A 12,149-nucleotide genomic window follows, 5' to 3' on the forward strand; every position below is an offset into this window, starting at 1 on the left:
AAAGCTCAAAACAGCTGGTGGGCTGCCTTGGAAACAGAGGCTGAGGAGAGAGACCACGGAAGGATTAAAAGGTAAAATAAAACAAACAAAAAAATCTTTAACATTTAGAAGGTTTAAATGATGAATGGTTCTGCAAAGCACTGCAGCATCACTTTCACCCCTTACCAGTAAGTCACTGGAGCCAGCATGCATGTACTTGTCCATAAAGTCCAGGATTGTCAGCCACAGGGCAGCAAAGGTGGTCAATGAGAGCAGTGGGGAGAGGTGCTGCAGGAACACCTAGAATAAAACACAACCACTGTCAACAAGTCGTATCAGCGCTGTTGCTCATAGCTTGATAAACCAGTCTTGCAAATCTGGAATTCCCCCTCATTGTGACAGGCCAAGAGCACGCGCAGGCCCAGCCTGAGGATGCCAGAGGCCTCCACTCTTCTGAACTGCATATGTAGAAGAGTAGATCTTGTCTCTTCTGCATGAGACCACTGCAGTCTGCATCACCATGTCTTCCAAGTCCTTCCAGACTCTCTGCCTTAGCTTAGTACTATGAGCTTGTGCCGTGCAACATTCCACCACTAGAACCCACTATACAACTAATGTCAGGTGAAATACTCCTCTCTCCATCCTTCATAAAGCCTCAAGACTCCTTCCTGACAACTTTTCCAAAGACCAGGATTATGGAAAGAGTTCTGAAAAGAAGCCATGTCCCAACAGCAAAGGTGGTGGAGAAGCCCAGCACTGAAAACAGTCAAACTGGCAAAATGACATCTCTCCAGATCAGAGATACTGAGAAGCTAATACAGCAAACAGTTCGATTTTGCACATGGTGTCCCCTGAGATTTCAAGCAGCAGAAGTATGCTCACCTTGGAGAGTAGTGTAGAAGCTCTCATCCTAGTTTCTTCCATCCCACCAACATCAGCTGGGCTGATGTTCTCAAGTAGCTTGGTTAGCAGAGGGAACAGCACCTGTTGGATCAGACATACTGATATTTCAGAACTGAAAAATTACTAATGAGATTTGCACAGACAGCCTCACATGAAGGAGCTGGCTTTTGGGACTGGTGGCTTCTACGCAGAGAAGAGCATGGGAGAACAAATGAGAAGTACAAATGAGTGGATTCATTTCAATATTTCAAGAGGCTCTGTCAGAAGCCTAAGCAAGGAGGAATTTTTCACAGGCTCAGAATAGGGAATGCCTTGTCTGCTGGGGTGAACAAACTGATCAAGAAGATACTGCCAAAGTAGGACACCATTCTGCCACTTCTGCACAGTTTTGCTTTTTATGGCAATGCCGTCCTGCCGACATGCCCAGCCCAGCCACGACGTTTGCTACCTTGTTGAAGCAGGACTCCCATTCCAAGGCATCCAGGGCCTGCAGATCATGTACCAGTAGGGCCCGCTGCAAGTAAGTGAGTGCCTGCATCCGTATCTGGCGTCGGGCATCACAGCACAGCCAGGCAATACCTGCAAGAGAGGGATTCAAGGCAAAACCCACAGGGGAAGTGTCACATCCCTACTTCCCCAGTGTAGAGTGAAAAGTCTAATGCAGATCAAACACTCTCTGGGGTTTAAAAAAAAAAAAAAAAAGGATTGTACTTGTTCCAGGCCACAGACTGGAAATCTACTGTCAGGTCCAGAAGTAAGTGGCAGCTAATTCATGCTAAAGACACCTTTCTGGATCTGATCCAAGTTCTTTTTCAATTACAACAGACACTAAAAAACAACCTCCGCTTGCTTTCCACATTTAGTTCTTGGCTCCTTAACTTTCCTGAGTGCTGCAATTAGGAATGGCTTTACCCTGTAGCAAAGGACACCAGCAGCTGGACCAGAGTGTTCGGGAATCTGCTTCAATTTTCCTCCCTGCTGTCTCTAGATGGCGTTGCTCCTCTGCCCAGGAGCTGTAGATGGTGGCCGCTCGTGTGTGTAAGGTGTGCATGAGGTCCAGGAGCTGCAAGTCAAGCATCACATTAAGCAACACACAGGACTTAAATTTTTGAAGCAACCCTGATCTCTGCTCTTCCCCAAACCAATGCTAAAGGTTCACAGCTACCCAAGCCTGCTTCCTGTATGTACATAAACTGTGTATAGCTACGGATATGGTGTCAGGCCCTGCTGTCTGTGCTCCTCCTAAGTGGTCAAGTGCCAAAGATCTTCAACAAGATTTGTATTAGTTCAGTAGACGTGTCAATCTCATCTTCAAGGGACAGCATCCCAATCTTGCCAGGACAAAGGATGGAGCCTTTCCTGGCACAGAACATTGATGGTCCCGGGCAGAGGGAGAAACCCAGTGATTCAACTGTGCTGCCCAGGGATCACTCTCTGCAGATTTGTGGTTTGGTTGGTTTTTTGTTTGTTTGTTTGGTTTTTTTTTAAGAAAAAAAGGGAAAAAGCACCTGATGCATACGCCAGGATCCCTCAGAACAGCTCTGTATGGGCAAGTGACAGCACTCTGGTCACTCTACTACAGAACTGAGACCAAATGGCCCAGCAGCCAGCAGGCCTGTGCCTTCACACCTTTGAAGCACCAGCAGGAGAAAGAAACGACTCCCTTATCCCACTCCTCTCTACTTGAAAACACAAGTGCCTCAGCCCACAGGGCTTTCCCCTTGCCACAAATTCAGAGATCCCTCATGCCTCCAGCTGCTCTTGACCCACATTCATCCTACCTACTGTAGTGACTGACAGCTCCAGATCTGACCCTCCTTGCTTTTCAGAGGACTTCTCTCTCCTCTGCTATTCTGCTTCTGCCTTTCCAGACTGCAGTCCCTCTTTCACACACCCAGAGCCACCCTCTGCCATTCAGTGCCCACTAAGCCCCAATGCAGCCACCTCTCACCCTATGAAGAAGCCCAGTGATGTCCTAACAAGGCCCTGAGCGTGGGAGAGGAGAGAAGGAAATCCTTGCTATACTTACGTCCTGACTAACCTGTAAAGACACAGTGTGGTAGCTGGCAGGGATGCTCTCATCCTCGTCCTCATCACTGTGTGTGTGCGCCTGGTGCTGGCTCAAGACCCGTGATCGCCGTGTGGAGCTCTCCTTTGGCTTTTTTTTTAACCGACTGGATTTACTGTCATACCTGTGGCTCTTCCCCCTCTTCTCCTGGGACTTGTAGCCTAGAAAGTGACACGCAGCAACATACTATATACACAGTCAACCACAAAATTTTCTGCCTTTCAACACACACAGTAGCCACCTTTTGATATCCCCAGTGGAGGGTCCTGTCCTATGAAATGACAACTGCCTGCATGAAGGCTAGCATTCTGCTAGTACCTCCACATTAGCTCTAGATCTCCCCTCCGTCCCAGAAACAGCAATAAGGTCCCAGGAGCAATAAGGAGCCAGGACACTTCTCAAAGCAGACCATTTTCTGGAGGCTGGATAATTGTTCCTTGACAATATACTTCACATTTCTTGCTGACTGGCTACCCCAAGCCAAATCCCGACTGTCAAACCAAAGGCCATCTTACCCCCATTCAAGCTCGCCTCCACAAAGATGCGGATGGTTTTGACACAGAGCTCGAAGTTCTCAGGTGTAACGTGAGCAGCATCTCGCACGATGAAGGACAGCGACTCGACAGATTTCATGAGAGACTTTGTGTCATGTGGGCCCAAATCCAGCCCCACAGTCAGGCTGTACTGGTTGACAAGAGGAGACGGCCCCAGCCTGCTAAGCCCAGCAGTGGACCTGGAGGTGTCAATGTCATCTTTCCCCACCTGCAAGGCACAACAAGAAGGTAGCAAGAGAGGGCAGCGTAACAAGCAGCACCTCATGCACACACTAAAAAAGCTTTTCTTCTGAAGCCAGCAGGTAACTTTTCAGTAGGATCCATTTCCCTCCTTAATTTGCCTTCAAGCTTTCTCCTCTCCATCTGCATCTCTTCCCCATCTTCCCTTTACACTGTCACCTTATCTTAGCTCTCTTTTCTACAGTCTTATTCCTTCTCTCCCTGCCACACCCTCTGCCCAAAACCATGCTAGGAGTAGTTTTCTTCAGGCACCAGAAGCCCAAATGCCACTCACCACTAGCCAGCCACTGTTCATAACATCCACATCTGTCACCGAGCGATGCATCTTTCCTGGCTTCCCGTGGTCTGTGTACACCTCCGAATCAGAGGTGTAGCCACGGTCCAGACTCATGTCACTTGGATGACAGGAGGAGGAGACCTCGCTGTCTGACTGAGCACCTTCAAGACAAAAGGTATGGGTTTTAGATCAAAGCTAAATCAAGAGCGTGGAAGAATAGCTGTGGATAAAGGTGAAGCAAATCAGGTTAGTGAGATCAGCATCAGCTAAGAAACACCAGTGGGTCCTAAAAGAAACAAGGCCAGACCCCTCCTCTTACAAGAGGAAGGGCAATTATGACAGGAGCATGCACAGGAGACAGCAGGAAACACAGATCTTTGACAGGTAGGTAAGTTAGGTAGGTAGGTAAGTTTTGTGTTCCCTTTCAAAGGGAACGGGTTTTCCATCCTCTGCTATGTCACTTGTCAGCCTGACCATGGATTATAAAAGGACAGGAAGTCCAACACTTTGACCCTGGGGAAAGAATCAGAGGTACCACACACTTCAAGAAACACTGGAGCCAAAACAACTCCGAAAGCACAACACGGAATGACATTACTCACGTAGGGTCTCTGGGGTCACTCAGCTCCAAGCTAAGATTGGTAAAGTGTTTCTCATGAAGACCAATCTACACTAGCATGTTCCACACCTGTCAGATCTACCCTCCATAACCTTCAGGATTACATAAAATTTCACATGCGCCAAGCACAGAGATCTTTGCAAGGGCCAAATTTAAGCTACTGCTAAATGCATTCTCTCCATCATTCAACATTATCTACAAACTCAACAACAGAGAGACAGACTTGCCGTGAACGCAGTGCACTGAATGCTTACAAAGGAGGTAAAGAGAACTAATGTTCTGAAGTCATGGCCTCAAGCTCTGCCAGGGGAGGTTCAGGCTGGACATCAGGAAAAAGTTTTTCACGGAAAGGGTCATCGGGCACTGGAACAGGCCGCCCAGGGAGGTGGTTGAGTCACCTTCCCTGGAGGTGTTTAAAGGACAGGTGGATGAGGTACTGAGGGGCATGGTTTAGGAAATGTTAGGAATGGTTGGACTCCATGATCCAGTGGGTCCTTTCCAGTCTAGTGATTCTATGATTCTATAAAGTGCAAGATGCCACAGTCATGTAGTTCCTTCAATCAGCAAAGACATAAGTAGTCAAAAAAAAAAAAAAAAAAAAAAAGATGGGAGAAGAAAGTCCAGCATTAGCCCAGAAGGCAAAGGCCACAGGGGTTTTGCAAAATCAGGTTTCTCCAATCTGCCTAGCACAAAGCATCAGCACCTACCAAAGAAGTTCTAGAAAAGCAAAGAGGAAAACAAAGGCTTCTGGAAAAGTCTTTTCTTGCTGTTTGCTTTAAAAGTCTCAAAGTGTCAGCCTCAAACACATTGCCAGCTGGCTAAAGCAAAACAGGAACAGTTCAATGAAAAGACCATCTTTCTAACACAGTCAAGAGAAGTGGGAAATAGTGAGCTAGTCTTGAGGGAATGGTTCAGGCACTCTACGGATAGGGAAATAGAATTTTAAAGAACAACTCTCTTTATGAGATCTTTAAAATGGGGACAGAAAGGAGTCTCCCACAAAAGGAGCAAGTACAACAGGAACAACAGCTGGGTTTACATTACACACCCAGATGAGAGATTAAGGCTGTACTACCCAAGGCACCAGACCACAACCAAGAGAAAATGCTCCTTGGGTAGAGCAAAGACCTTCTACAGCTGCTACAACTGATATCAGTTTTCCTCCCACTGCTCCCCCAGGGACTAGAACCTGGACTGTTGCTCACAGAACAGGAAGAGATGGCAGCGTAGAGACAGGGACAGAGCATGCGGTAGGAGTGAACAGCAGGTGCTGGTCTTTAATCTTGCTAATGTAGTTTAATATCAGCTTTGTTTTCTTGCAGTTCCCTTTGCTAATTGAAAAGCTTGAGGAAGCAGCTGCTTATCTGGCAGGCAGGCATCAGATTTCCTAGCAAAAGCTGGCCTGTCTTACCTGTGTCGTTATCTGCCCTTGCTGTAACCTGCAGGGCTGCAGGTGGCTTCACCCCCGACCCAATACACTCCAGGAGGGTGAAGAGTGTGTACCAGTCATCCCCGGAGTGAATATTGGCAGCATTGGTCTTCAGGAGTTCATGGAGACCATAGGCAACCTCATGGCTAACTCTAGACAGCACATTTGGCTTCATCATAAGCAGGATACGTAATGAGAGCAGAACCTGGACAAAAGAGGAGACAAGACTAACAGACCCTATAATTTATATTCCATTCTCCAGCAGAGTTCCGCTTCTTTTATTCAGAGCTACTTCAAATTGCTCTTCGTTGTTACTTGCAGTGGATCCATCAAACAGCAACTGGTTTCCTGTGTTGCCAAGCGTAGCTACAAAACCCCAGTAACTGACCTTCAATAATCCCCTACCTGCGCGCTGATTTCCTCCCGACGAAGGAGTCGAATTGCCAGTCTCAGCAGCCCCACCACCGCCCTCTCCACCAAGAAGCAGAACTCCATTGCATGGACACAGAGATGATAGAGGTGGTCTCGGACAGTTTGCCAGACACAGGTCACACGGTCTCTAGCCACAACAAGGAGGAGGGAAAGGGTAGGATGACAGGAGATGAGACAAAAGGTAACCTACTATGTGTCCCAGAACTCTAAACAACCTGATATTTCTTCATTTCAAATAACTCCAGCCAGGAGATATAAGAATAGACAAAGAAACAAAGCTGTCAAATTTCTCATTTACTTCATTAGTTGCAAAGCAATCGTATGGGAGAATTCTCCCTCCGGAGTTTAGTTTATGTTCTCCAAATCTCAGGATATCAAGCAATAATTCATGGGTGAACAGCCTCACTGTTTGCACGTTAGAGTGGAGTTGCTAAACCCTGAAATTATAGCCACATGCTGCTTCAGCACTCATTCCCTGGACTCGCAGCAGTTGCAGTAAAGCAGGGACATGTACAGTGAATCTGCATGAATTTCAACGTCATACCTGTTCTCTAGCACAATCCTCAGAAGCATTTCCAGGCAGAAAGCAGCATCCTCTTCATCGTATGTCTCCTCATCAGGAGTCACAGAAATTAGGGCCTAGAAAAGCCAGGAAACGTTTGTGAATCACAAGCCCCCAAAACTGGAGGACCAACAAGCGAAGACCAACAGACAGCTTTGAGCCTAAGCAAAACTGCTCCCCACTGTCTGGTGAGGTCCAGCATAGTCTTATAAAAATAAACTGGATAGAGGTCAAGCTAAGTATATGGAAAATTATATATATTTTTTTTTATTATGCAAGATGCAATATGAACTTAGAGGATGTGAAACTGATGAAGTCTCTCAGATAGAGAGGAATTCTGAAAGCCAGCAGCTTCTTGCTAAGAATCTGTAGCACAGCAAAGGCAAGCCTAGGAATCATTACAAATACTGGAACTATTACTCTGAAGCCATCAGCTTGCATGTGAAGGGAGAATTCCTGGCATAATAGGGGTAAGAGCAAAATGCTCCCCTAGAACTAAGACAGTACACAAAAACTGAGTCATGACTTCTCCACATAGGCCAGCAACACAGTGACCTTTGTGTGATCCAAAGAGCAACTTTTGCTTTGGCTGTTTTAAGTATTGTTCTTCAGGGTTTACTCACTTATCTTTATTTTGAAATTCAATACCCATTCTTCTGAACCTCTGCAGAAAGCCTTCATAATTGAGTCTTTCCTTGTCTTAGCACAAGTGTCTCTCAGTAGAGTCATGTGCCCTATTGATGAAGCCAGTGAATTGCAATTACCGCAGCCTGATGGGAAAGGGCACTTGCATTTCAAGGAGCCATGGAATTAGGCAATACACACTGCCAGCCCCCACAGCATACACAGCATCCCTGCAAAGGTTGCACCACACTATTTGCTTTTGAAAATGGTTATCAGCAGCCAAATTTACTCCATGCCCTGGAGAGGAGGTCAACTCCACACTAGCTTGAGAGGCCACTACTAGAACCAGGTAAGTAACTGCCCTCTCTCAGAGAAATAAGCTTCTCTAGCCCAAAGGCTAGTAAGCCCAGCCTTCTTATACCTCCCACAGCAGCCAGGCACCACGCTTCTTTGGGTCACACAATCAAATATTTCTCTAAAGGCTTTGCCTCTAAAGTGGCCTTTTAGAATGTTCTCATCAGACACACAGCACACCAGAAAAGATAAAAAGCATACTCATAAGCTCCTACACAGAGCTACACATATTTTCAAATGCTTACCATGGCATCCTCAAGGCTTTTAGAATGCATTTCACAATTCAATGTCTCCCTCGACTACTCAAGCAATTGTGGCATTACAGCACAGAAGTTACATGTAACAGCTGAAACTACGCACAAAGGCCCAAGACCTCCTTTGGTCTTGGAGGAGGTAGGTAGTACACTGCACACATCCATGATCATGCACAGTATACTCATTCCATCACGCATCCAATCCTTTGCCCAATCTCTCTCTCACCTTCATGAGCTCCTGGAGGGATTCAAGTTGGAGGAACTTGCTTTCTGTGATCAGCTTCTCAGGATCACATTGCTGCAAAAGACAGAAAATAGGACTGTGCACCTGGGGGATGGGGAAGGCATATAAACAGATCTTCCAGAAACACATCTTGTTCCCAGCAAAGATACAGATAGTGGCTTTAACACAATTACATGGAGGAAAACTGCCAGCTAGTTCACTCCTTTAACATCCATTACTTTTAAGAGATCTTATCTGTGCTAGACAGATTTCATCAGTAGTTTGTTACAATCCCCAAGTCCTCTGAAACCTGCAAGACTACCTAGAAGCATGCATATTGATGATTCTCTTGCCTGTTATCCACATAGCACTGTCACCATGAACAATAGCAGGTACTTTTACAGCCTGTACGTTACCTTTATGCATTCCAAGGCCATTCTCTTTGCCTCCTGTGTCTCTGTAGATGGTCCTCTCATACCAGATTGTTCAGTCCCACTGAGAGTGAGCCAACTAACAAAACTCAGCACTGTAGATTCACCACTGCAAATCAGAAGACATCAATGAGAAAACAATAAATTATATTAGTCTCCAGCTTTGGTACAAAAAGGACCACCTGGGCCATCAAGACTACTCACCGGTTAGATGGTGTCTCCTCACGTTGCAGATAGATTTTACCATTAGGATCCACAAAGTCTTCAACCTGGAAGACAGACCAGAAACATCTATATGATCAACTGCCTACTTCTTTGTAGCCTTCCCCCACAACCTCATAATGTTTCATTTAGTGACGAAACACTAAATCCAAGAGGTGAGTGCTGGCATGTAGGCAGCCAACCCCAGCTCTTCATCTCCTCGCCCCTCCAGTAAAGCATCACCCCCTGTCTGGCAAGACCAATGCTGTGTTTTAATGCTTCATGTCTGTAAGCATGTCCCTCTTTGGCACAATATTCAAAATCTGTTCAAGTAAAATGAATGCTGCAATTTTTCAAATCCAACCACAAGCAACATGAAAAAAAAAATGAAACTCTATGAAAGAAGCTGGAGCTTGCACATAGCTTGAACATCACACCTTTCGCAGGCTTTCTTGCTCTGTACACACTTTACCAAAGCCAGGCCTTTGCAAGAGCTCTCCTCTTTGAACTTGTTCTATGAAAAGCCAGCTTCCCACTCTCTCACTCTTCAATTACCCACGGACTGACTATTATTACCTCCACCATAGCCTTAGGCAGCAGCTCTGCGCGGAAAAGCTGTAGCATGGCCTCCACGATGTTTTTCCAGCCCTCTCGCAGAATGTCACCATGGCGATGGGCCAAGTGAAACACAGTCTTTGCTGCAATATGGGCCTTGGGATTACTTCCAAAAACAGTGGGCAGGTTCTCAATAGACTGCAGGAAAGAAGAGGGGGTGGCAATCAGTCAGCAAGAGATGTTTTATTTTCAACACAAATTAGGGCAGACTGTTCAGAACTGGTTACTGGAAAGACAACAGTTTTGTGTACAATGCCTGGATAACTCCTCAGCTCGTATTAGCTTTGCACAAAACCAAGGACAAGATGGCTTACTCGATACAAGCTGAATTATCGAGCCACCTAGACATAAGTTCTCCAAGAATGACAAAAATACAGAACATTTTGAAAGTGCTTGCTGAAAACTCACTAACACTACCTAATTCTGCTATAAGAACTTATTCCAGGATCGGAAAAGCATCACATCTGCTGTGGAAGCAGCAATTACTCTGCTCTACTGTTAAGAGAGGGAAACTATGGCCAAACACTACTACTGACTTGCAAACCTGCCACTACTTAACAGCAAGATTCAAAGTAGAAGTGCTGAACCCTGACATATGGTCTTTGCCAATTATTGTTGGAACACAATTCCTCATAATCTGTTCAGTGCACATGCAGCTTTTTCCAAAGACAAAAAGTGTGCTAAGTCACTTCAACCAACCAAGTATATGCTGCCAAAACACAAATAAAACCAGCAACCAATAAACCCATCAGACACTGTAATGTGCTCTGTGTTTCCGTAGTTACTTAAGCTCACTGCAATGTTCCTTTTGACAAGAAATAGGTTTTGCCATTCTCTTGCTTATATGGTCAAAACACGTACTTATTCCTTCATCAAGAAAGGAGAGAGGAGATAGGATGGATTGAAAAATCTTGGATTGAAAAATCTTGGATTGAAAAATCTTGGATTTGAAGTTCAGAAAAACTAGCTCTTGCTTCAGCCAGACTGCTGGCAAAATCAAAACGAGTCTTTGATCTAGAGGTGAACTTCATGAGAAGTACCAATCTGGAGTTCTGGCAGAAATACAACAACAAATATAATTTTTCTATTGATGCTATGGAAAAGCCACATAAATAAAAAAATCACTGAAGTCTCAGAGAGCAAACATCAACATGCCTGGTTTTGCACTGTGGCAACAAGCCACAACCACTGAATTAAAATAGAAAGAGGTTTTGCTATTACTTACAGACTGAGTCAGTGTAAGTCTCAACCATGGATGAAGAAGTGGGGCACTTGATTTTTGATCACTTAATCTCTCTCCATGTTCCTTTCCACTACTCTTCCTTCAACCAAAATGGCCACATATAGCAACTGCATTGCTTGGAGAGGCTGCCTAATCTCCAGGGTGATCTGACCTGGGAAATGACTATCAGCTAAGTGTCAATCTGGTGTTCTTCCCTTGCATTCTAACAGTCGCTCTTTGTTTTGCCTCCTCAGACCCTGAAGACAGCCCCTCCTTCTCCTCTTCCACCAGACTGTCTCTCAAATATTTGTTCAGTTGTCATATTCCACTACTGTCTCCAAGCCTTGCAAGAATTTAGGACAGCAGAAAGTAATTGGTGTACTTGGAATCTGGCCAAAGATAAGAACTCACAGACCTCTTCAAATCCAGAGGTCCTTGATTCTACGTCATCACCAAAAAACATGCTTGCTTAGTTTACACGGACCCCGGACTGCTCCAGATTCCAGTCTCCCAACTAGCTGGGATGCCGCTGGCTATAGCTGGTGCCTCTGAGCAATATCTATTGCTTCTACTATGTAAATCTGTGTCAAATGGTTGTTTCATGGCAGACATTCCTCTGCTTGTGTTATCTATTCGTAGTCTCGAAGTCTAGTATGCCTGGAGAAGATCAAGTATATAATCTTTACTGTTACGAACTGTGGAAGAAGAGGGAATCTAAAGCAATCCCATCACCTGCCATTTTTTTGTCCTTTAATAGCCTGGTACTTTTTCACCGCAACCAATGCAAGAATGCAAGTGATACAGAACATCCAGTCCAAACAATTCCACTTCCCTGCAGCCTAATTCCATCAAATGGATTAACGTGCAGGAATATTCCCTTTCTGCTATCCCTTGAAGGGATTTTTAAAGAAAAAAAAAAAAAAAATCACCTTTCTTGGTCTTTATACTCCTATGCTTTCAGTCTTGAGCAATCTTGTTTCCCTACTTTGCATGTGTGGCAATTCTATTCTGCTCACTGTGGGTCTTGTACTGGTTCTAAGAGCAATTCTGTAACACACAAATAGATCTGGGGAAAAAAAGCTTACACCAACCACTGTACCTTGAGTTTATTCTCACAGTAAAATCCAAGGAAAGAGCCTTTAAGGCCTGCCAAACGCAGGGC

At 45.2% G+C, this 12,149-nt stretch overlaps 1 protein-coding gene across 9 annotated transcripts in view; it reads right to left on the reverse strand.

The window, feature by feature from the left end:
• GBF1 (golgi brefeldin A resistant guanine nucleotide exchange factor 1) overlaps positions 1-12,149 on the reverse strand; it is a 107,958-nt gene that overhangs the window by 2,534 nt on the left and 93,275 nt on the right. For 6 of the 9 annotated variants that reach the window (XM_054072306.1, XM_054072307.1, XM_054072310.1 and 3 more), the window contains 14 exons: positions 9,727-9,903; positions 9,154-9,218; positions 8,935-9,058; positions 8,522-8,593; positions 7,046-7,140; positions 6,475-6,628; positions 6,052-6,274; positions 4,019-4,182; positions 3,466-3,712; positions 2,912-3,111; positions 1,795-1,945; positions 1,331-1,461; positions 862-963; positions 166-279 (listed from right to left, as the gene is read on the reverse strand). In XM_054072306.1, coding sequence (XP_053928281.1) covers positions 166-279; positions 862-963; positions 1,331-1,461; positions 1,795-1,945; positions 2,912-3,111; positions 3,466-3,712; positions 4,019-4,182; positions 6,052-6,274; positions 6,475-6,628; positions 7,046-7,140; positions 8,522-8,593; positions 8,935-9,058; positions 9,154-9,218; positions 9,727-9,903 — 2,019 coding nt within the window. The remainder of the gene's footprint in view (positions 1-165; positions 280-861; positions 964-1,330; positions 1,462-1,794; positions 1,946-2,911; positions 3,112-3,465; positions 3,713-4,018; positions 4,183-6,051; positions 6,275-6,474; positions 6,629-7,045; positions 7,141-8,521; positions 8,594-8,934; positions 9,059-9,153; positions 9,219-9,726; positions 9,904-12,149) is intronic. The other 3 variants (XM_054072308.1, XM_054072313.1, XM_054072314.1) reach the window with 1 other exon arrangement.

This window comes from Cuculus canorus, chromosome 7 (genome assembly GCF_017976375.1).
Source record: "Cuculus canorus isolate bCucCan1 chromosome 7, bCucCan1.pri, whole genome shotgun sequence".
Classification (NCBI taxonomy): domain Eukaryota; kingdom Metazoa; phylum Chordata; class Aves; order Cuculiformes; family Cuculidae; genus Cuculus; species Cuculus canorus.